Genomic DNA, 24,052 nt, shown 5'->3' on the forward strand with positions numbered 1-24,052 from the left:
CCTTTGTAATGTGATTATCAAGATTACACGCGTGACCTTTCCCCACAATCCCCACACATCCTAAACTAGATAGAAGTGTATAAACATACTGAGGGTCGAGAGCGAAATTCGATATTTCGTTATCTCTATCACTCTTGGATATTCAACAACAACAAAATTATTTATTTTTATTATCGCGGTAGGCCGTCAGTCTATTAATACCTAGTATAGGTACCTTTAACGAAGCCTGCTGTACTGATATGCCTATTGAATGTAGAGCAAACGTTTGAGAAAAGAAAAAAAGAAAAGATATTCACCCATGAAATGTTTTGTCGCTTCTGAACCTGTGAGTTCATGTACTTATCTTTTTTTCCAGAAAATGTCAACATTTCTGACAAAAACGGGGGAGAGTACAAAGCAAGAGTGTACTACGATGCATGCATAGACACGAATGAGACCATAGAGAAACTGGCGGAGAAGCCTCTAGTGGACGTGATCAACAAACTGGGAGGCTGGCATTTACTTGACAATAATAACAATACTTTGACCAACAGTACCAATAATAATACTATTTTAAGCAACGCTACCAAAGATACTATTAAGGACTTCGATTTGCAAGAGCTTCTTCAAAATATACAGAATAAGTGAGTCTCTCATTATAAGCTTGTTCACTGCTGGTAATTAGTATCTCATCTTTCACTGTGCGTCACTGAGGCTTCCACAGAAAAAATATACTGTTATTTTTTCTGTAGGGGCCTTATTCTTTTCTTATTCTATGGCAGGGGTTCCTAAAGTCTCTTCGCGTCCGGATCTAGAGAAAATGCCGCGAAGTGTCGATTCGGACGCACTTTAACCTTTTCAATACCCCCCTTTTTGTTACCCCTGTGACCTGTGACCAATGGGAGAGATAAATTGCTCCCGATACAAAATATTTTTCAATGCAAAACATTCAAGTATTCATGCAAGACATCTACCATCTTATGATTGAGAAACTTATTGCGTTTATTGATTTCAGGTACAATTTGGGTGGATTATTTAATTGGGCGGTAACAGAAGATGACCGGAATTCCTCAAAATATATTATAGTTGTAAGTACATAAATTTAACTTTCCGTTCTATCTTCTACCAAACCACAGATCCTCACCAAACGAAGCGTTCATTACTAGACAATCTTATCAATTTACATCGAATTGATTGGCCTAGAATTAGATTTCAGATGACGATGATCAAACCTAGAGAAAGAATAAGTATCTTAAAAATACCACGTGTTTAGTGCAACTCTTCAAAAACTCCTGTCATTTTTCAGCTTGACCAAGGCGGTCTTAACCTGCCAACGCGCGACTACTACCTAAACAAGAGTGCACACGAGAAAGTTCTCGAAGCCTACCTCAACTACATGACCAGAGTATGCGTCCTCCTAGGCGCGAACGAGACGAAAGCTAAAGAGCAAATGAGTAAGGTGATCGAATTCGAGACAGCTCTGGCTGGGATAACAACTCCTTCTGAAGATAGGAGGGATGAAGAGAGCCTGTACAACCCGTTCACGTTGAAACAGTGGCAGAAGGAAGCGAATTTCCTGAATTGGACAGCGTTCTTCAATGATGCGTTTAGATTAGTTGGAAGAAGTGTGAGTATCAACAAATTATGACGTTAATCGTATGCAAGCAAGGGAATCGTCATTTTTATTTCAGACGTCATTAGAGATAAAAGAGATTAGGTAGTCAGAATTTGTTGTCCGATCAAACAGTTTGTAAATGCTGGTAAGGCTTAGATTTATCTATGAAAATCAACATGTATCACCTTATCTTGGAAACAAAAACATATGCTACTGATATAATGGAAATAAGAGACTTGTTACTTAGACATGCAAATACCTGGAATAAGATAAAAGATATTTGTATCCTGAAATTATTGCCTATGAAATGAAGGGTTTGTTTGGAAGTGCTACTAAAGTGACCAGTAGTTTAATGCTTGGATCCTATTTTTAGCTAGTTTTTTCTAACACTAACATTGTCATTTCAGATATCCGAAAATGAAAGAATCGTCGTGTACGCGCCTGAATATTTCCGGAACCTCACTAAAGTAATAAAGAATTACACAAGATCAAAAGAAAAGAAAACGTAAGTTAGTACGGTCTGATAAATACATTTTTATACATTCATAATTACGCATATCAATTACATATTCAAGCAATAATAAATTGATGGCGACAGGAAGAGATAAATATGTGGTTGATAAGTGCAAATTTCATTTTAGTATAAGTTTTAGACCAGTGCTTTTTAACTATGTTTAGATTTATTTAAAATGATGTATTCCCTATATCTCTTTTAACATTATTAGGTAAGTTTGAGTCTTATATTAAAGTGTTCATTCTTAAGATTATTGTATTGTTTGTATCTGGGGGCACGGTAGTGCCCCCGCCAAGACGAGCAAAGCGAAGCGCAAGGGCACTACCTACCTTTTCTCGAAGCGCTTCGTCGTTTTTTTGAACCCTCATAACTTGGGTTTGGATTATGCCAGATAAACAAAATTCTCGGGATATGATGTCAATAGTGGACTTATTAAACGTAAAAAATTTCAATTGCATAGCTCTTATACTTAAGATTTTATTCATATCTAAAATACCCCAATTTCGTCACTGACTCACTCACTCACTGTTGATCATCAAAACCTCTAGGGTACTTCCTGAAGTCCTAGGAAGCTGAAATTTGGTATGTAAGATAGTATTAGTACACAAACAACAAAATAATTCAAAAACTTGAAATTTTTTGCCCCTAAGGGGGGGAAAAGGGGGGGGGGAATTTGTATGGGAAATCAATAACCGCTGAACCGATTTAGTTGAAATTTGGTATGTAGATAGTTTTTGTAATGGGGAATGGCATTGAATAGTTTTCAACCCCAAAATCATCCCGTAAGGGTGAAAAGGGGGTGGAAAAGGCGTTAGGGGAAAAGGAGGGTTGAAGTTTGTATGGGGAATCAGTAAAAAGCAGATTGTATAAAAGATGCCCCGAGGTACGTATTTCAGGATTTTTAATAGTACCTTAAATCACACGCGCAACCCTTTAAATTAGGGGATGGAAGCAACTTACAAAAAGAAGTGAAATCCCACCAAAAACATTTTCATGTAAAATGTTGCCAAGACGAAACCATAAGGCTCGCACTGACAAAAAGTTATCAGATCTCTTGTAGAGCCAAGCTTCTAACTCTACAAGCCCTAACTTCACAAATTCTACACCTTAGTCAAAATATGAGGCTTGGCCGTTTCGTTACTCCAAGAACTATTGTATTATAAAAAATAATGAATAGTGAATACATTTTTCACCTTACGTCCATGTGACAATAGCGAAACGGTCAAGCCACATATTTTGACTAAGGTGTAGAGTTTGTGAAGTTAGGGCTTGTAGAGTTAGAAGCTTGGCTCTACAAGAGATCTGATAACTTTTTGTCAGTGCGAGCCTTATGGTTTCGTCTTGGCAACATTTTACATGAAAATGTTTTTGGTGGGATATTTATTTCTGTATTAATTTCCATTATTCCCGCAGGATCCTAAAGAACTACCTCATCTGGCAAGTGTCTCGCGCGCTCTCAACGTACTTGTCTAAATCTTTCCGAGATGCGACCAAAATTCTACGCAAGGCACTGTACGGCTCTGAAGGCACGGAGGAGTCTTGGAGATATTGTGTAACGGACACTAATAACGCTCTTGGTGAGTTTATGTGTTTAGTCGTAGAGCAAACCGGAGCTGACAACTGTAGAATAATGTGCTAATTTCTCTTAAGTTAGGTAAGCCGGTGGGAATCGAGTTCTATAGACGTCTTGCCACTATTATTAGCCAGTCACACCGCTATTCTAAATTACATTTACCTCTACCTTTCAACCAATTGTACAGTCACCTGCAATAATATGTTACACTGCGAAGGCCGCAAAGATATGTAACACGCTCTTATCGCTCTACACCTAAGATCGTGTCATATATTGATGACTGTACCTCCACTCGACTAAGTCAATTCAATTTATTTCCTTGAGCACACCTGCCATTTTTCCGGACGTAAAACAGACCATGAACCTGCCCCAAGCTAGGCCAAATACGGGAAGCCAGATTACAGCAATGCAGCACATTAGTCAACATTTTCAATAAGTCAGCAATCAGCATTAACCTAACTTCAATTCCTCATATTCCAGGATTCGCAGTCGGCGCCATGTTCGTCCGGGAAGTGTTCCACGGCGAAGCCAAGACGCAGGGAGAGCTGATGATCGACAACATTAGGAACGCGTTCAAGAATAACCTCAGGAACTTGGACTGGATGGACTCCGAGACGATGAAGGCTGCTGAGACGAAAGCTGATGCTATTACGGATATGATAGGTATTTGATTAGGTTAAACTAGCTTATAGTAATGAAACGGTGTTATGGCAGCAATTTGTAGAGATTGTGTCTGATATGCTAGACCGCGGACTTTTGTCGCAATGACGTCACAATAGGGTAGTTTGGGGAGTAAATGGAACGGTGTTAATTAATACGGCTATGTTCATTAAAATTTAATAATCAGGCATTCACGATATAAATTAGTTAAATTACATATAAGTCAATACAAATAAATCCAAGCAACCTTTATAAATCTTTCTTTGATAACAAACTTTTCAAATATGCACCAATAACATCCCATCGAGGTGGATAGAAGCTTTCCTTTTTGAAGTGGATATGTTCTGATAGAAGACGTAGCCTAACCGCGAGTCATTTAAAAAAACTCTTGGTCTGTTACGGAGAGTCAGTTAACGAAAGAACAACGTCGATATCGATGTATCAACAATCAATTGACAATTAACTTATAGGTAATTTATACCGTGGATGCCTGATTTTTTAATTTAATTAACAAAGGCGTATTAATTAACACCGCTCCATTAACTCCCCAGACTACCCTATTGTGACGTCATTGCGACAAAAGTCCGGGGTCTAGATGACCTTTCCGTATTTTTTGTAATATATGAATCGCATGTCATTGTCAATCTAGACCGAGATGGACCTTAAAAAAGGTTTTTTTTTCAGGTTTCCCTGATTACATCCTTCAAAAACAGGAATTAGACAAACAATACGAGGAACTTACCATCCACCCCAACGAGTACTTCCAAAACAACATCGCCTTCAACCTGTTCAGCTTGAAAAACGACTTGAAGAAAATGGATCAGCCCGTCAATAGGACCAAATGGGGTGAGTTTTCCCAAGTCACCCCAGAAGGTGCAGAGGTCTTTTATAAGCTAATGCTACGTTAACGAGTTATCAATACCCTCAGATACTTCTTTTAATGTTTGCTCTTAAGCGTGGATAACGCTTTCTCCACTCCTATCCACGACTGCCTTCCTAAACGTTTTAATGTTGTGTACGCTCTACCACTGATGTGGACGATTCTATCCAGATACTTGACCATTTTCAGGTATGACCCCATCAACGGTAAACGCGTACTACACTCCAACTAAGAACCAAATAGTATTCCCCGCCGGTATTCTACAACTGCCTTTCTACGACGGTGACAACCCTAAGAGCGTCAACTACGGAGCTATGGGAGTTGTCATGGGGCACGAGTTGACGCATGCGTTTGATGACCAAGGCCGAGAATATGACAGGTTAGTCCCCTGCAAGTGTTTTACTTCGGTGACAATAAGAACGGAGCTGTGGGAGTTGCCATGGGCATGAGTTAAGACGGTGACAACCCTAAGAGCCTAAACTCTGGAGCAATGTAAATCATTATGGGGCATGACACATACGTCATACGCAAGTATTATAGGGTTGCTGCTTTTTTGTGATGGCAGGAACCCTAAAAAACTGTAGGGCTAAGATCGTCGCCTCTTTGTCTGTCTGTCACCATGCCTGTCACGTTCTAACAAGTTGATGTAAGTGCGAAACTGACGCATGATACGACAGGCGTAAAAGGGTGGATCAACTATTTCTTGTTGTTATTCTGTCCGGTCAGCCAAGAGACAATAGTAGCATAGTTTGTTAGAAGACATTGTACACCACCTTCTTCTGACACGCTTGGTAGATGACCCTCTATGGAAAGGGTTTATAAGTATCACAAAAAAGCGTGTTTGGTGAATTTAAAAGCCTATAAATCAGGTTTTAAAGAGTGACCCAGGAGAACATAACCATGGCAACGAGTGACAAGAAAAAGTTGATTCACCCAAAAAAGCCACCACTGGACTGACACGGTCCTCAAAGAACCCTGCAGCAGTCATAAACACAGCCAATTGTTTTTCACTCCACTGATATTTTTGACAGATTCGGGAACCTGAACCAATGGTGGAACAATGCTACCATAAACCGCTTCAAGAAGAGAGCCAAGTGCATCCAGGAACAGTACTCAAGTTATTCGATGGAGGGACAGCATTTAAACGGGAAGCAGACTCTAGGTAAGGCACCATCACTACATAGTATAAAACAAAGTCGCTTTCCTGTCTCTCTGTCTGTCTGTCTGTATGCTTAGATCTTTAAAACTACGCAACGGATTTTGATGCGGTTTTTTTTATAGATAGACTGATTCAAGAGGAAGGTTTATGTATAATTTGTTAACCCGTGCGAAGCCGGGGCGGGTCGCTAGTCTATCTATATGATATGAATACGCAAAAGTACACAAGGTGTATTCGGATAATCGCGAAAATCATTTAAAAATCACTCATATTTTGTTGTAATAAGAGTCTCTTTTCAGCGAAATTTTAGTGTTATTGACATAGGTGGCCATAGGAACTATGTGATAAATCATAAAAGTAAAACATTGCAACCTAATTGGGTTTGGAATTTTTAGAATGGTGTAGATTGTAAATTGAAATTTTTGACAAAAAACTGAATGACTTTATTTCATATTTAGTTTATAAACTTATTTAATGAAGATTCAATTGGAATAGATACAGAATTCTCAATGTAATTTACAGTTACATGCTAGACAGGTTTTAATAAGATTTTACCTAAAGAGATCAATTCAGGGGATGGAAATAGCCTAATTTACATAGGTACTCCCAGATATCCAATCCTAGGGAGAAGAAAATGACAAAATGCCAGAGTACTGACTAAAATGTACAAATAACTGTATTTTGTGAAACCATACATATATATAAATATATGTCTTTTGTGAAACCATGTATGACTAAATTGTGTTTCTAATTCTAGGTGAGAACATAGCCGACAACGGAGGCCTGAAGGCATCATTCCATGCCTACCTGGACTATAGCAGGACGGAAGCCAAAGTGAACTTGACTCTGCCAGGACTGAAGTATAATCATAGACAATTGTTCTTCATCTCTTTCGCACAGGTTCGTTTTTATCAAAAGAATCAGGCCCTTAAGTACTAGTCGCTCAGAGAGCAGTAGCCCTGCCATTTTGACAATATCCAAAAACTGAATTAAGAAAATAATTATGTATAATTATTGAAACTTAACAAAATTTCACTAGAATCAGTTGAGAAATGCTGAAGAGTAGAACATCCAGACGTATGAAAGCATTTTTGTCCAAGCGGAAACGGAGACTGCCTCTTTGCTAGGTCTACAAGGCACCTATGTACAGATAGATATATCGGAGTGGCCAAGGTGTTCACAATATCTGAAAAAGCACTCTAATTGTATACTCGATTAATCTAAAAAGAAAAAAACACGGAAATGACAATACAGGGGTGTTCAGATATTTGTGAGCGCCTTGGCCGCTCCGATATATCTGATGACGACTGTACCTACATACTGGAGTACCAGTCAAAAATATCACCTCTGTTTGATATATACATTATTAAGGCTCGGAGAGAAAACACTTGGCAACTGATATTATTGCTATAATGTAGGAACAGTGGGCCAAGAAAGTGGTCTACCAGTTTTGACAAAAGTTTCTGCGAGATCTAACGATCGCTAAGGTTGACAATGACGTACAGTTGACGTACGTGTGTCGACCTTGTTGTTAGGATGGTAGACCACTTTCTTGGCCCACCGTACATTACAAGTTTACTAGCACACTAGTCATAAATTTCGCTAAATATTTCTATTCTTTTTTCAGGTATGGTGTTCCTCGATGACCAAAGAATCTACTAAAATGCAAATAGAAAAAGATGACCATACTGGCGCCAAATACAGAGTAATAGGCCCAATTTCTAACCTGAAAGAGTTTTCCAATGAGTTCAACTGTCCCATAGGCTCTAAAATGAATCCGAAACATAAATGTGAAGTATGGTAATGTTGAGCGGATTGTCTTGCTGGTTTGGCGCGTTTTGAGAGCTTCAGTGCTGCTGCGTTCCTATATTTATTACGCCTGAAGAGTGTTATTGTTAATGCGTGTAAAAACTGTAAAATTAAACTCGCTCAACAAAAATATTAGCATTTCTAAGGCTAAGGCAGGCAGTGTTTCGCTCTTCAATCAAATAATATAAATAAAAATTCAGTTTAAGAACTGACAGTGACGTTGTGATGTGACACTGACAGTTGGGACAAGTAGTACAATTCAGAACAAAAGTGCTTTAAGACTGTTTCATCTACCTAAATTTAGCATCCTAAATGATTGAATCTTTAATTTAGAAAAGTGTATTCGCATACGTAATCTGCTAAAGGTTAATTTAGGCTTTCCTGGATTACGTGTCCAGATCATTTAGGATGATGTATAAAGGAAGATGTAGTGCGTCATTTAAACCTAGTGCTCATAGTCCAGCCGCAGTCCTCCAAGACCAGAACGCAGCTTATCTGTTAAAGTAAGAAAATATTGTAGGTTAATATTACCATCATTCTTAAAGAGATAGCTGACTTATGCTCTTGGAAGACAACAGTCAGTTCTGTAAGTATGAGTACCTACTAGGTTTTAAGAATTATAATATACTTAAGCTCAATACACTCGTACGCTCGAAGTATAAAAGTGGTGAAGAAAAGATTTTGTAAAATAAAAAAGTACCAAATTTGAATTATGCTGAATCTATTTAAAATAAAATGCCTCAAATGCTTGTGAGAATGAACGATTGTTATTCGTGAAAGGATGTAGTATGATTGGGCATTTATATATCGTAGTATATTAATGAGCTTAGAGTAGTCGTGATGAAAACGGATTAACGGGACAACGGGTTACTGGTCAAATAGAATCAATGTATAATCAAATGAAAACCACTATACATACGAAATTTATGCGTGCCATCCTATACGTATATATAATATACATTTTGTAAGAATAGGCGTATAATGGGTCTGATGTTATTTATAGAATTATTTGATCCTAATTGACCGTATTATTATTATTGTAACTTTTATTTACCTATATCTCTGCGTCAAGATCTCACCATCAAATAATAGCGTGGAATAAAACTTGGTTTGAAAACTGAGATCTTTAGACTAACGTAATCTTTATGTCAAGTTGCCGTGATAACTCTTTTTTTAAATGCTCACGACAGACTTCACTTTACTGTGTTATTTGTGAAAATATAGGTGTTTTAGTTTCGTTTTGGATGGGATGACAAATACGCAGCGCCAATAGTGACATGTGATGTCAGCATTACATGTATCACTAAGTGAATACAAATAATTATTAGCAAAACATGCCTCACAATTACTTACATAAATACAACGTTTTATTTTTTATAGGTATATTTTTATTATGTGTATTTGTATATTTAGGTGTATGTGTGATGTTTTGACGTACTTAATTTTAAGCAAATATGTAACCGTATGGTACGTAGTACCATGTATAGTTTTTGAAATAACGATATGTAGACCATTTTCAGTCAAACCTTGATAAGTGGGATTATATCTCAGATAAAACAATTGTTAGGATATACTCTGGCAAACGCACTTTGTTAGTAGAAAAAGGCGTGAAATTATGGGAGGACAAACCTTCATGCCTACATTTTTTAAATTTGCCACCTTATTCTACTGACGGAAATGGCTTGCCAAACTATAGTTTAAATTAGTTCACTAAATTTAAAAATAAAAGTAAATATCAGCGAAGGGGTGAATGAAGACGACAGACCCCTAATAAAGTATAAAAAGTGAATGAATGAGATTTCTCTCTTACAACCCGCTTATCTGGGTTTTACTAGATATATGCATCTAGTGTTAATCTAAAAATGCTGGACATTTTTATCGTTTTGTACAGTGCTGATTTAAAGTACGAGATACTTTATACTAAGCAGTATAACCAATATTGTTTTATTCCATTTTATTTTTTGTGTCACATTTTGGTGATATTTCACTTCGCGTTAAAAGAGAAAAATAATCATAAAGGATTTGTTACACCTCTCTAAATGTAGAATCTTAAATAATATTTTTACCTTATTTAGCTTAAATTTTTTTTTGTTTGGTGTATAAACAACTTGGGGTACTTACTATATTTAGAAAGGTTGGCAGACCCCTGAATATAAATATTTATAAACATAATGTTAATAATTATAAATTACTTTTCTGTCTATTTTATTGAAACGAGTTATCTGCAAAACGTAAATACATATTTTGCAACTTTTCTTTTCTATTTTAGATGTTATTCTTTTGTTATAAATGTTATAATTAAGTCCCTGATAGAATTTATTTTGTTATTATTTACTCTTATACCTCTTCGTAATAAAATAAATGGGTATGTACATTGTAGCCTTTTAATATAAATTTGATTGGTATTTAGGACATATAAAGAAATGTTAGGGTACTTATGAGTAACTCAATATTCGCACTATTTATACCAGCTCTACCTGAGATGCATTTTTTAAAGCTATAAATAATTATGGACATAAATAAACATAACAAAATTATGTTTCGACTCCTCGCCGCCAAAAAATCAAATCAAATACATGTCATTGTCAATGTCATGTCATATTTTTTTTTAGCTATAAATTACAATCTACAAGTGAAAAATGCCTGAGAAGTGGGAGAGGCTTATATCCAGAGTAGAGAGTAGACTGATGATGAAGTGCAGTAGCGGGTCATCTGACACTCCCCCTTTCTGGGGGTGTGAGGAGGCCATTTCAGGGCGACGAGGTTCTTTTTGGCTGCGTCTTGCGGGCTGTGACGACAGACCGATCTGTTGTTGCCAAGTGTATAGTTGGCGTGTTTCTCCTTCCTGCTCGTCAAAGGATTTGGTTGGCCATCATGAGTTGGAGGTCATGTTGCCAATGGCTTGATAATGAGTGAAAAATGAGTGAAAATGTAAATCAACAATACTGACCAAAACGACACTTGCCATTTGGTCAGGTGCGTATCAAATGCAGTTAAACACCTGTAAAGAGGACTCTTAACTTGTTCCGTTATAAAATATCGTCCGTTCAAATAGACTTGTACCCTGTAATGCTAGGGGATGTTATTGGGCCCCTGCACTCTTCCGGTGATTAAGTTTTTACCTGACTGAGTTTTGTCCTGTCTTTATGAGATTGGTTGCACGGCAGAAAAGTTAAGTATATTGTTAATGAATAAAGAAATAAATGAATGAATAAGTACACGCGTAGGGAACACATTTAATGGTGACAATAAACATTTTGTCTCTCGATGTTCCCCATCCCTAATATAATCTGTAAAAAGTCGTTTTTCATGTCTGTATGCCATAAAATATAATATTTGTACGTATAAAGTAGGTGACTCAAATGTAAACCATCATTTCATTCGATGTAATAAAATGTTGTTTTCTTTATTCATACTTTACTTTATGCGCTCGGGTTATACCTAATACCTAATATCTTGGCTGTTTCCAAACGAATAATCAGTATTCACATTAAATCCATTTTAAGAGCTGTAAGTACCATATTTTATTGTCTATCCGAATGAGTAGATATTTTTATATTCTGTAAACATCAGAGATTTAAATTCAGTTGATTTCCAGTTTGTAAGGATGAATTACTCGGAAAACCATTTCGATAACCATTCTAATTATTAACCATTTTGAATGTTAACGTGATTTTGGTGTCTAATCTAATATATTAATTTTAAAGTTTTCGGGTTATTAGTAATCCAGCCAGCCTAGATTGTCATCATCAATATCAATGTCAACATTTCCATATCATGTATAACAAAATATGTAAATAGACAAATGAATATTTATTTAAATAAAATAACACAATATGACAGTCAATTTAACTCTTCACAGTATTAATCAGTTGCCAAAAAAACTGTAATTGCTCCATAGGCTCCATAGCTATACTATGGCAAATAATTAAAGCGCCCAGTGATGCCAATGCCACTCCATATAAAATGGTTTTTATGTAGTGTGATCCCTAAGATTTCTGGAGTAACGTTTCAATCAAAAAACAGACAATGCTTTTGTATTATTATTTTCAATGATAACAACTTGAGAACATTTTCAATAATGATTAATTTAAAAGATATACAAATATAATCGTTTACATTCATGTTTGATTTTTATTGTTTTTTCAATTTAATGAGAATCGTAAATATAAACTTGTATTTACAAATCTTTGTTTCATTTAAAAATCTTATCCCAAAATTCGTAATAAAAATGCAAGGTTCTCAAATCAGTTCATAACCCAAGTCTTCATCGATCCACGACTCCACCATGAACTGACAGGTAAAGACATGCCGTGGGCCGTGGACATCAATAGTGTACTAAAGTGTCATTCAATAGAACTTGCGAACTATGTCAATCAATTTTTGTGTATTATGGCTCCATCAGGGCTTGATGATTCCGCCAGTGTCGAGGTTGGATAACACACGGCCAGTATGATAAAGATCGTCGGTGATGTATAGACGGTGTTCGGTAGAGTATCCATCCACCCTACAAACAAAAGTTACTAGTAATTTGACATTTAGTGTCAATTTTAGTATGGCGGTTTGTTTACATAGTTAGCAAGTTCTATTGAATGACATTTTACAGTGTACTATATATAGCTCGCTGACTTGTCCACGATATCTTGGTAAATAAGGATAAAGGAGCAAAGCCTAACGTAGATGGCGCTGCAATCGTTTAACAGCGTTTGTCATTAGATACAAAAGGAGCAAACCAAACCAGAGACTACAGCCTTCTTTCACTTTTGGTTCCAGATGGAACCTTTATTGTCTGGGTTATAACCGTGAAAATCAAACTATCTGTCGCTCTAATTACGCTATAATTGCAGTTAAAGAGAAAGATGCTCGAAATTTACTAACTTCATATATAAGAAGTTGTGTAAAATTAAAATGTACATAGATAAGAAATTGTAGCTGTGCGTGTGCTGACACCGTATTTTAGTGTTAGCATTTCTTGCTTTCCTTCCATCAAATCTATTTATTTATTAAATAAGAGTGTAGCCCGCATATGCGGCAATGTGGGTCCTTCCAGACCCCCTCCAGACTATGTGTGGAGCGGAGGGGGCACGAGTGTGGAGGGGTCTTTAAACCTTAGGGCCTCTACAAATATCACCGATAATTGCATGCGATTTGCGTTACATTGCGGCATTCGATCGTTTTTTTTGTAAGGTCTGTAGACGCCTTTAAAATATTTTTATTTTTATTTATATGAAGTGCTATCCAGACGAGACAATTTTTCGCCAATCTGATGAAATTCTCCGATCGAATCAGCAGGTGCGGACACATAAATGCCAATTTTCATAGTAATTATCTATGGAATGCAAATTGGCCAATTATTTTCCTGATCAAATCAGTCGATTTGATCAGTCCCGTCTGTAATACCACTTGTCTTGTACCACTTAAAGAATACCCTTCAACTCACTTTTGCACTCGAGTGTATTGAGATATAAAGGTAACTAATGTTCAAGTAGACTTTATTTTCTCTGCTTTACTAAAGAACTCATTTTAAAGTAAAGTAATGTTTAAAATAATAGGATTTTTAATGTTTTTGGGACATTTATTAAACATTAAAGTAACGTAACTTTATATGGTATTACCGCAAAATGCATTATTAAATAATTGCTTAGTCTGCTAAAACTTTGTTCGTTGTATGGGCCAGTTGGAACGCTCACCTCTCTGTTCCAAAATGGCCGATATAGAACAAAAACGCAATATTTGCACCGCATTGCTGCGCTTCTTGTGAACATTTCAACAAAAATTCAGATCTAAGCCGGCGAAGTCGCCGCCACTGTCAAAATTTAAAACCTTATTTTGGTAAGTTAACAAAGGTGCCAATACTAATATAATCTAAGTGCTGGCTTTATTACGGTAGACTTTGATGTTAGCCCGAAAGAGTTAAGTTATACCAGTGTTACGGAGTACCATTGCTAGGCTGAACATTTTTGCTCAGGACAGGATTACATTACAAAAGGTTGGTTGATTGTTTATCATGAGTAGTCAAAAGAACATCAGTAATAAAATATCTTACGTAGCCGAGTAAGCATTCGGCTCTGTTTTAAGCAACAGGGAAAACATTGTGGTCATCTTCATTTATAAACTGTGTCGAATTATGCGATTTGGATGGCCTAAGCATTCCTAGACCATTGTTTCGCCCTGTCCCCTGTTCCATGCAGCAGATTCGATCAATCTAATACCTTTAAACAAGCAATTCTTGTTTATTTATTTACTTATTTATATATATATATATATATATATATATATATATATATATATATTTCGGGGATCTCGGAAACGGCTCTAACGATTTCGATGAAATTTGGTATATAGGGGTTTTCGGGGGCGAAAAATCGATCTAGCTAGGTCTTATCTCTGGGAAAACGCGCATTTCCGAGTTATTATATGTTTTCCGAGCGAAGCTCGGTCACCCAGATATTACTCTATAAATGGTGCCCTAAGCAACTGCCTACTTTGCTTATTTATTACTTCATTTGGCACCAGCGGTGGTCTTAACCATTGCATAGCTCCGGGTTGCAGATCTAAGAGAGGCCACTGACCACTTGGATCTTCTCAGGGTGATAATAGTAACATGAAATGTGCATGGCTATCATTATATAGTATTTACCATGACAAGGTACAAAGTGACTTAGAATTAGTATTGGTTGACTATGGAAGCTGAGTGACTACATACATACTTACTTAATAAATATACCGCGCCCAAAAACCCCCTAAGAAGTCCCTACCTGTCAAGAAAATTTGCCCCACGGATTCCTATGTCTGGTTATCAATGTTTCAAAGAGCTAAATGTAATACCCTATTCACAGACAATCCAAAATGGAGCAGCAAATCGTTGTGAAGACGGAAATGCAGCCGAATGAAGAAATACTGCTCTTTTATGTAGATGGTAAGTTACAAACATAAGATATACTTACTATACTATAGGTCATTTTTTTTAGCATTAGAAAGAAGGTAAGCGATCTTGACATGTCTTTTAATTGAAAAACGCTTTTTAAAAATCAGTAACTATTACTTATGAAAGCAGAAGAATATAAATGATCGTATTAGATTCATAATTGTTACATATTTGCCATTATTTATTTGTAAAATGTGTTTTTCAATAAAAAGACACGTCAAGATTGTTTACCTTATTTGTAATGCTAAAAAAAACGAACTATAGGGGTCACCAGATGGCTGACCGCGGTTCAGATCCAGGCCGCCAACCTAGATTATTTTGTCAGTTATTTAATAAACTCAAGTAGAAACGGACCGCGGTGGTAATTTTATTTTAAAAACCGGACCCCTGAAGAAACTAACTGGTGACCCCTGTACTATACTTACTTTTATACTTGTAGGTTTTTAGATGCAGTTAAATTGGCTAGATTGGCACACATGTCAAATGCCTAATGGCCTAATATTTTGAGGCTAAGTGTGAAACTGAAGCCTTTATCCATAATTATATCTTATGTTAGCTGACAATTAAAACCTACTTACTAATCTGTCACTAGTTGAAGTTCTTGGGAGCTTGGGTTACCTGCCATCTTGCAACTACATACTTTAAATTAATTCATAACACAATAGGTTGTCGGGACAGTCATAAGGGTCTATGCCTGTCCCGACAACCTGCGTGACTGCTATGACTAAACTATGAAATTAATTATATGTGATTGCCGATAGCCACCAAATTGACCCATATAACTTCCGAGCTATTTATATGCAGACTATACCTACAAAGTATTTTTGATACACATAATAATTATATTATTTTCTGTTTATAGAAGAAGATGGCACAACAGAACATGGAGTAGTGACAACTATTGAAAACATTGAGCAACAACAAATAGCTCAGATTCAAGAAGACAATACCTATCTGGTGGAACAATCCAGCGCCCCCTATGAAGAGGCAATGGAAGCTGACCACATCTGGGCCAAGGACAAATGGACCGACGATGAAACCAAACGACTCCTAGTATTCTATGTTGACAATAAAACCTCTTTCCTAGGAGGAGCAACAACAAAGAAACATCTATGGACAGTAGCCTGCAAAACTATGCTCTCAAACAAAAACCATGCGGCCTGTGAAATGAAGCTGCGGAATTTAAAAAGAAAATACACCCAGCTGCGTATAGAACAAGAGAAGGGATTCGATGTCATATGGCCGTATTTCCAACTCAGCCATCAAGCTTTTCATGATGACAAATATGTCAATGCTGTTTTAGAGGAGGAAAAAGCCAAAATGGCGCCCAAACCTGTAGTACCAGTCAAACCTAATGAAGATGCAGGCATTTTGGTCGTCAAAAAGGTTAATAAACATGCTGGGGACGGAAATGTAGAAGCAATGTTAAACTTATACTTGAAACATAAAAAGATCAGTAGCCATAAAGTTAAACAAAGGAACTTGTGGCAAAACATTGCCATGCAGATAGGCACAGATGATGGTGACTACTGGCATAAACGCTTTTTGAATTTCAAGAGTAACTATGTAAGGTTACTGGAGAAAAGAAACTTGGAAGGCCCAGACTCTATAAGCTGGCCGTATATGAAACTCTTCGATCAGATTTATGAAGGAGACGAAGAGTTCCAGAAAAAACATGGACTGCAGAAATATCAGCCTCCAACGCTTATAGAACAATACCAACAAGTCCCGGCAGAATCTCTTGAACATATCTGGAATCAAACAGAATTGACTGTTCTTGTGAAATACTACTTCGACTGCTACCAAGAGTTTCAAGATAAAACCATTCCAAACAGTTTCCTGTGGAATGAGGTCGGGCGTCTGATAGACAAAAGTCCTGACTCCTGCAAAGCTAAATATGAGGAATTAAGGACAGAGCATCTTAGCAAATATATTGAAGGTGGATATGAAGTCCGCAATCGAGCGCCGCTGGCTATTTTATTCGACAACATCATCTGTAAAGACGTCCAGCTAGAAATAGCGGCCAAGAGCCTTAGAGCCGCTGAAAACGACATGTGGAAAACTGAAGAGTTGGATGAATTGGTGCAATTCTTCTACGACAACGTGGAAGTTTTTAAAGATTCCGTTTGTTACTTCGTATGTTGGGCTGCTATCTCGAAGAAGTTACGGAGGACTATTGCAGCTTGTAGAAAGCAGTGGAAAGAGTTAACAAGACTGTATAAGAGTATTCTGGATGATAAAAAGGAGGATCCTGACATGCAGATTGACTGGCGGTATATTGAGTTGTTTGACTGCATATTTGTTTATGGTATGGATACGCATCTACTTGATGGTTATGAGAAGTTGCAGGATCAGGAGAAGGAGTCTGAAAAAGTTGGAGGTAAGTCCGTTATTTCTAGGGATGTAACGATACATGATTTTGCCGATACGATACCGATTATTTATTTATTTAAGGTTCACCAACAATTGTTGACATCGATACATTAAAAAAGTACTAGCTATTACATATAAGGAGTGGTGTCACAATCAGTTACAGGTAAACACCGCATGCAAAACATATATAAGTAAACAACTATAAAAATACTTAAATTTAAACTTATTATCTAATTATTTATTTTTTAACAAATATTTTCTGACAAATGTTATAAATCTGTTTAGTGGGTCAAAATGCATATCCGCCTTGTCACAGCAACCATTAGCAATTTTACATAACCTGCAACCTGCCGATACCGATATAAAGTAAATAATCGGCGATACCGATAATTATCGATAGCCTGATAGTTATTAGTAAACAAAATAAATAAAGAATTATATCCTTTATATGCATAAAACACACTTATGTTTAATAAACACTCGATTTTAAGAAGTGTTAAAAACTGAAAAATAAAAATAAAGAAAAATATATTCCTGTTAGAAAAATAGCACGATTATAGCAGCTTCACTGACGTTGAGTAAGTAAATATATCGTAGTAAAAATTACGTAAGTTTTGACAAGTTGAAATTGAGGTGAAGAATATTATTGCCCAATAAAATACCTTACTGTGGGTTGTTTACATTTTGTTATGATATCGGGTGTATTTAAATCGGCGATGCCGATATATCGCCCTGCCGATTATATCGGCCGATATATCGTATCGGTATCGGTATCGTTACATCCCTAGTTATTTCAAAGTAAGGTCAATGTGGAGAAAGTATATGAAATGTTTGGTTGGGAAGACCGTAATAGGGCAAAAACGTATTTGTATACGTACTTCGCTCAGACACAGTCAGAACGGTTCGTTCCTTCTTATCTACTGACCTTCTGTAAATGTAGTATGTGTACAAAGTACAAACGCAAGAGTTAGAAGTGACGAAAGAGCTTGTAGACGGTCTTACCTGACAGACAGTCTTCTCTACATTGGATTTACATAAAAATATTTAACACATTCAGTGCCGAAAACCCGACTATCGGGTATTTTATGATTTCGTTCCCAGGCCGGACGACCCGATAGTCGGGATCGTGGTACTACACCTTTATATGAAGAAATTTTTGTGGCCTGGCATGGATGTCTTGTTTGGCTGGGTGGCAATGAATGTGTTCAAAACAGGCCTTATAAAATCTATGGAATGTCTCTTTAATAAGACAGCTTCAAATTATTTTATATGAAGAACATATTTTGTATTGGAAATGTCTATTCAGATGGATTTTATAAGTGAATCTATGACTATAAATGATTGAGGACTGTTGTAGGGCTTGTAAGGGAGAGCTAAGTTAGTTTTGTTTCTAATTTCTAATTGTAGAACTTGTTTTAATTTTAAATTTTTATATTAAAGGAAAATTTTTAACAAAATCATCGCTTCGAGATAGACCTGAACTTGCAACCTTTCGTAACATCTGTCCGAGTCCGATCGACTTTTTAACCAACTGAGCTACCAAAGCTTACCAGAAGCGTGCGAATTCTTCTTTTTTTCCTTTAATATCAAAATTTGTAACTCGCAGACTTGTTTGATAAAGAATAGTTATGTTTAATTTTGTTCTAATTCCATTACGATTTTTTTTTCAGTGAAGAGAGTCGAAATCAAATCGGACGACGAAAATGAGTTCGACGAAATCATATCCGAAGATGAGGAATCATACGATGAGAGAGGCTTCATGAAACGCTCAAAACGCCGCCCCGGCGAGTCCAAGTCCTTCAAAATACTCGAGTACTACCAGAAAAACAAGGATAAGTTCAACTCTCCCTTCCGTAAGAAGCTAGCTCTTTGGGAAGTCCTAGCCAAAGACATAGGCATTTCAGCAACCCAGTGCGCTCACAGATTCAGAAACCTAAAACAGGTCTACACGAAATATGTCCAAAGAGAAATCAATAAACCTGAGAAACCTATCCTCTGGCCGTATTACGCACATTGCAAAAAGGTCTTTGGATATAGAGCCATTAAGTCCAAATTGCGAAACGGCAAGAAAGACACGGATGATGAGGAAGACTGGTCTGCTAAAGAAATTAAACAACTCATCGTTTATTTCTCGCAGAATTTTGATGATATCAACTCTAATTTGGAGGATAGGAGCAAATGGTCTGCATTAGCTGCCGAAATTGGTAAATTGGAAGATGCTTGCAACGATAAGTTGCTAGAACTGAGAAAATCTTACAGGAAACTTAAGACGATGAAAACTAGGAATCCTGATGTTAAAATCAGTTGGAAGTATTTCAATATGTTTGATGAGATTTATAGTGCAAGAGAAGATACGGGGGAAGTTGTACAAGAAATTGAAATAAATGGAGACGGATATGAAGAATTTAGTCTTTCTGATGTTAAGATGGAAGCACAAGGTAATTTAAAATCTTATTTTTTGGTATAAATTTCTATTGTTATCACTTTTATAATTTGCTGTTTTGCATCATTATCATAATCATTATGTCTTTCAGATATCATAGAAATAGAAGTTGAGTGAAGACTAGATTTAAGAGAAATACCTTTTTTGTTATTTAATTTTCCATCACAATATAGTTTTGATTCCATTAGAGCTTATTTCACTTAATTTTAAACCTAATATGTCGGTGAAGGTACTTGTATGAGTTTTTTAATTATTATTATACTTTATTGTAGATTAGATAATATATTTAATTTTGAAGAAATTGTGCTATATGGTCCTAATAATGTTTTATTTTTACAGATGACGACTTTCAATGTATAATCGTGATACCTGAAGGACAAGACATAAATGATATGACCAACGCACAAATAATCATGTCTGAAAATGGCGACATGCAACCATACATACAAGTCCAAACAGAAAACCAACAAACAGTCAAGAGATGGACCAAAAAAACCAAAAAGACATTGCTGATACACTATATTAACTATTTGAGGTTGAACAGAGGGAAAGAAATAAATCCAACTGACATGTGGAAGGAAATATCAGCCAAATTAAACATGTCTCCACTGTCCTGCAGAAAAATGTTTGCGAAATTGAAAGTAAATCATTTACAACTAGCCAATGAAGTTGATCCTAACAAAAAGAAGACTCCATATTACACGCTACTTGAGAAAGTAGTAGCTATGAAGCCGAAATTCGGTAAAACAGGACAAAAGAAAACATTAAAAGAAGAAAAAGTTTACACAGATGTGGTTTTACCTGACGAGAAAGTGCAACAAGCGTTGTTATACTATTTAGATCATGTAGGAGAATTCGTGAGTCCCAAGTTTGAGAATAAATACCTGTGGACAGAACTGGCCTATCACACCTCGGAACCTTTGAACAACATATTGAGCAAAATTAACTATTTGAAGCAGAATTTCGATATACAGACAGGAAAAGTTGCAGGAGAAGACACTCCTTTCACTGACATTTTAAGGGAAATCATATCGAAGGAATTTGCTCTTACGAGTGACATTCAAAATCAGCCGAAACCTGACCAGCTAGAAACTAAAGAGGAAACATGGTCTGATGAGGAAACAGAGCAACTACTGAGCTGGTATCTGGCGAACTTGGAAAAATTCAAAAATCCCAAATTTGTTCGCAGTTACCTTTGGATGGAGGCTGCGGACATTCTTAAGAAAAGTGCCCTGGTTTGTTCTAAAAAGATGACTGAAGTTAGGACTCAATACAAAACTCTTATAAAAGAAAGCCCTGAAGAACTGAACAATTGGAAGTTCTATGATTTGTGCCAGAAAATATACGGGACGGGGAAAAGGAATGCTGAGAGTATGATGATTTTAGATACGACACAAACCGTTTAGTTTTTATTTGCCAAGCAATGTATTTCTTGGAAACATGACTAAAGCCCACTCGCACCATCCCCCCAACCCGGTTAAACCGTTAACCTAGTGTCAAATTGTACTGGTAACCATGGTAACTCCAGGTTTAACCGGCTAACCCCGGGTTAGTGAATGGTGCAAGTGTCCCTAAATGTGAAAACGCTAGCCGCGCGAGACTACACCTGTTTTGGTTCAATCCTAATCAGAAAGAGATAGATTGTTTATTTCGCGCGACTTTGCCCGCGCTCTAGAACTGAGCCAAGATTGTTCAAATCAAATGTATGACTGAAGAAATTTGATTTATTTGCGTTATTTTTACTATAGTTAAGACGCTGACTATTTTATCGAATCATGGGCTTTTAATTTTAAAGCAATTTCCATTTTATGTTGTATAGATACACGTTATTACTTTATTATACAGGTTATTCGTTATACTGATTTACATGAGGTAAATAAATTTAATTCGCTATATTATTCATATATTTTATTTATTACTCCAATAGGTATCCGCGCAAAATAAAAAACATGGCAACTCACTGCCTCATAAGGGGTTGTTTTAGTTAAAATATGGTTAAAATATAAAAAGGAAGGAAAAACACGTAAAATAGTCCACAATGTTTTGTATTTAATACCTTATTGCAATGGATTAAGGTCCCACATTAGCCTGTCATATGTGTGGTGGTAAAAATACTGTGCAACTATATTCGTTAAAAACCGATTAGAAAGTTGCATTTTAATCATTTTATCCACTAGTGACTAGAGTAAAGAAGTAGGTAATTAGACGCACAATTTGAGTAGTTTCCTCATGTTGGTTGATGGAATTTGAATATAGTTATTTGTACAACAAGAGATCAAAGTTTGATATTTCTTCGAGTGATTATTTTGAGTCCCGTGCAAGCGAAAGATTCTATAATAGATTCACGAGCGTAGCGAGTGAATCTAATTTAGAATCTTGAGCGTAGTAAGGGACTCAAAAGCGCACGAGATGTAAATAACTTTGATCTCGTGTAGTACACAACATTTTTCACCTCAGCAGTGAGAACATATTAGAGAACCCGAAAAATGTATTCCTTCTTCATCACTTACCTCTATTCACTCATGTTTTCTTAAGATATACCAACAATTAAATTTTCACCTCAGCAGCTCGAACAAGGGTACTTTGCTACTTAAAAACAGTGAGCAAAATCGCATTTTGCTCACTGAGTGAGCAAAATCGCATTTTGCTCATTTTGTCCCACTCAGTGAGCAAAATGCGATTTTGCTCACTGTTTTTAAGTAGCAAAGTATCCTTGTTCGAGCTGCTGAGGTGAAAAATTATTTGTAATGTTTGACATTATATTCCTCGCGTTGGTGTGGTGACGGTGTTTCACTCTGTGGCAAAGCTTGTTTAACCCTCGTGCCCTGAAACCCTTGCAACGCTCAAGATTCCACTATCCGAACCACTTGCTAATACGCTCGTGGAATCTTTCGCTTGCTTGGGTATCAATATTAGGAACAGGAGTTAAACAACACTGACCCCTTGTAAAATAAATAAGTACCTATACCGGGTCAACCAAAACTTGTCAGTAAATAGAAACAAAAAAAAACTATACTCATCCTTTTCTTTTGGGTGCTAGTACTAGTGTAAGACAAAGATAGTATGATTCTTTCTGTCTATGTTTGAAATCAAACAGACCTTTGACACACTATACCTATAATCGTCTTGTAAAGTTTTTTAGTTAGTGTTAGGCGTGGCTCACTCCGCGATTTCGTCGCGTCGCTACAAGTACATGCGGCCCACACCAATTTTGGTGTCTAGAGCCATAGTAATTGCCGCGCATCGCTAAGAAACGGACGCCTGCTCGCGCTTGCGCCACCTAGCGGTCATATCTGTCGTAATAGATGCGTTTTGTTAGAGAGTGAATCGTAGGTACCTAGTAATTATTTATTCTGTGTTAGTATCCCAAATCTCAATCATAACGCAAGTATCTAGAAAGGAGTCGTAAATTGAGTGGCACCTTTGAATCAGGATCGATTTTCACAAGGAAGGGGAGATCAAGTGGCTCAAGGTCTGGGCAGCCACGCCACACCCTGGCTTAATCCTGTTAGCGGACACGGAGCTATGAAATCAAGTCGAATGAGATTTAATGGATGCAACTTTGTATTTGGAAGTTGACACGTAAAAAATTGGAGGGCAGTTCGCGAGATGTGATCATTGACATAGGTAGGTATATCCAGTGGCGGATTTGCCATATGGCACAGCACAGTAGGCTCGGGCCTAGGGCGGCAAGACATTAGGGGCGGCTGTCTATATGATGGGTGCTGAACGGGCGGCTAGTAGTTATAGGAACATCGCATACCGGAATAGTATTTAGTAGCTTCATGATCCTATCCACCCCGCTGTATAGGTAAGTATCAAACTATGTTATTCCTTCGTTGTGTTACCATTATCAAGAATATGTGTTCATTGTAACTTTTTAAATGTTGTTTATTATCGCATTTGTATGTTTATTATACATAGTTATATCTTTTATATTCGATACAGACTGAGTAAAAATAGTGATTGTGTATTTTAAATATGGATGACGTTAATGTAAATTCTGTGAACACAGCAGTGACATCTGTTTTGGGCTAAATTACTAACCAAGGTAGAATCTATAGGTCCCTAGGTATTAAAAGCGTACCTAGTACTTATCTATTTCAGTAAATGGGTCAA

At 36.7% G+C, this 24,052-nt stretch overlaps 2 protein-coding genes across 4 annotated transcripts in view; both read left to right on the plus strand.

Annotated features, from left to right (window-relative positions):
- Positions 1 to 8,373, plus strand: part of LOC134658374 (endothelin-converting enzyme homolog) — a 62,793-nt gene extending 54,420 nt beyond the window's left edge. For 2 of the 3 annotated variants that reach the window (XM_063514035.1, XM_063514036.1), the window contains 11 exons: positions 356 to 623; positions 995 to 1,067; positions 1,286 to 1,606; positions 2,002 to 2,099; positions 3,522 to 3,685; positions 4,162 to 4,344; positions 5,026 to 5,187; positions 5,411 to 5,600; positions 6,253 to 6,383; positions 7,138 to 7,280; positions 8,008 to 8,372. In XM_063514035.1, the coding sequence (XP_063370105.1) occupies positions 356 to 623; positions 995 to 1,067; positions 1,286 to 1,606; positions 2,002 to 2,099; positions 3,522 to 3,685; positions 4,162 to 4,344; positions 5,026 to 5,187; positions 5,411 to 5,600; positions 6,253 to 6,383; positions 7,138 to 7,280; positions 8,008 to 8,184 (1,910 nt within the window). In that variant the 3' untranslated portion in view covers positions 8,185 to 8,372. Of the gene's footprint in view, positions 1 to 355; positions 624 to 994; positions 1,068 to 1,285; positions 1,607 to 2,001; positions 2,100 to 3,521; positions 3,686 to 4,161; positions 4,345 to 5,025; positions 5,188 to 5,410; positions 5,601 to 6,252; positions 6,384 to 7,137; positions 7,281 to 8,007 lie in introns of all 3 variants that reach the window. The other variant, XM_063514033.1, reaches the window with a different exon arrangement.
- A 5,496-nt stretch (positions 8,374 to 13,869) lies between these two features.
- Positions 13,870 to 21,367, plus strand: LOC134658439 (uncharacterized). Its single transcript, XM_063514120.1, has 5 exons — positions 13,870 to 14,021; positions 15,029 to 15,108; positions 15,980 to 17,497; positions 19,161 to 19,928; positions 20,273 to 21,367. Exons 2-5 carry the CDS (start codon positions 15,039 to 15,041, stop codon positions 21,337 to 21,339), a joined length of 3,423 nt encoding a protein of 1,140 aa, XP_063370190.1. The 5' UTR covers positions 13,870 to 14,021; positions 15,029 to 15,038; the 3' UTR covers positions 21,340 to 21,367.
- Positions 21,368 to 24,052: the final 2,685 nt, after the last annotated feature.

This window comes from Cydia amplana, chromosome 22 (genome assembly GCF_948474715.1).
Source record: "Cydia amplana chromosome 22, ilCydAmpl1.1, whole genome shotgun sequence".
In the NCBI taxonomy this organism is placed as follows: Eukaryota; Metazoa; Arthropoda; class Insecta; order Lepidoptera; family Tortricidae; genus Cydia; species Cydia amplana.

Excerpts from the sequence above, each read along its gene's own strand:
- LOC134658439 (XM_063514120.1), top strand. The coding sequence starts at position 15,039 with ATGGAGCAGCAAATCGTTGTGAAGACGGAAATGCAGCCGAATGAAGAA. Across the intron at positions 15,109-15,979 it reads ACTGCTCTTTTATGTAGATG|AAGAAGATGGCACAACAGAA; the intron begins GTAAGTTACAAA and ends TTCTGTTTATAG. Across the intron at positions 17,498-19,160 it reads GGAGTCTGAAAAAGTTGGAG|TGAAGAGAGTCGAAATCAAA; the intron begins GTAAGTCCGTTA and ends TTTTTTTTTCAG.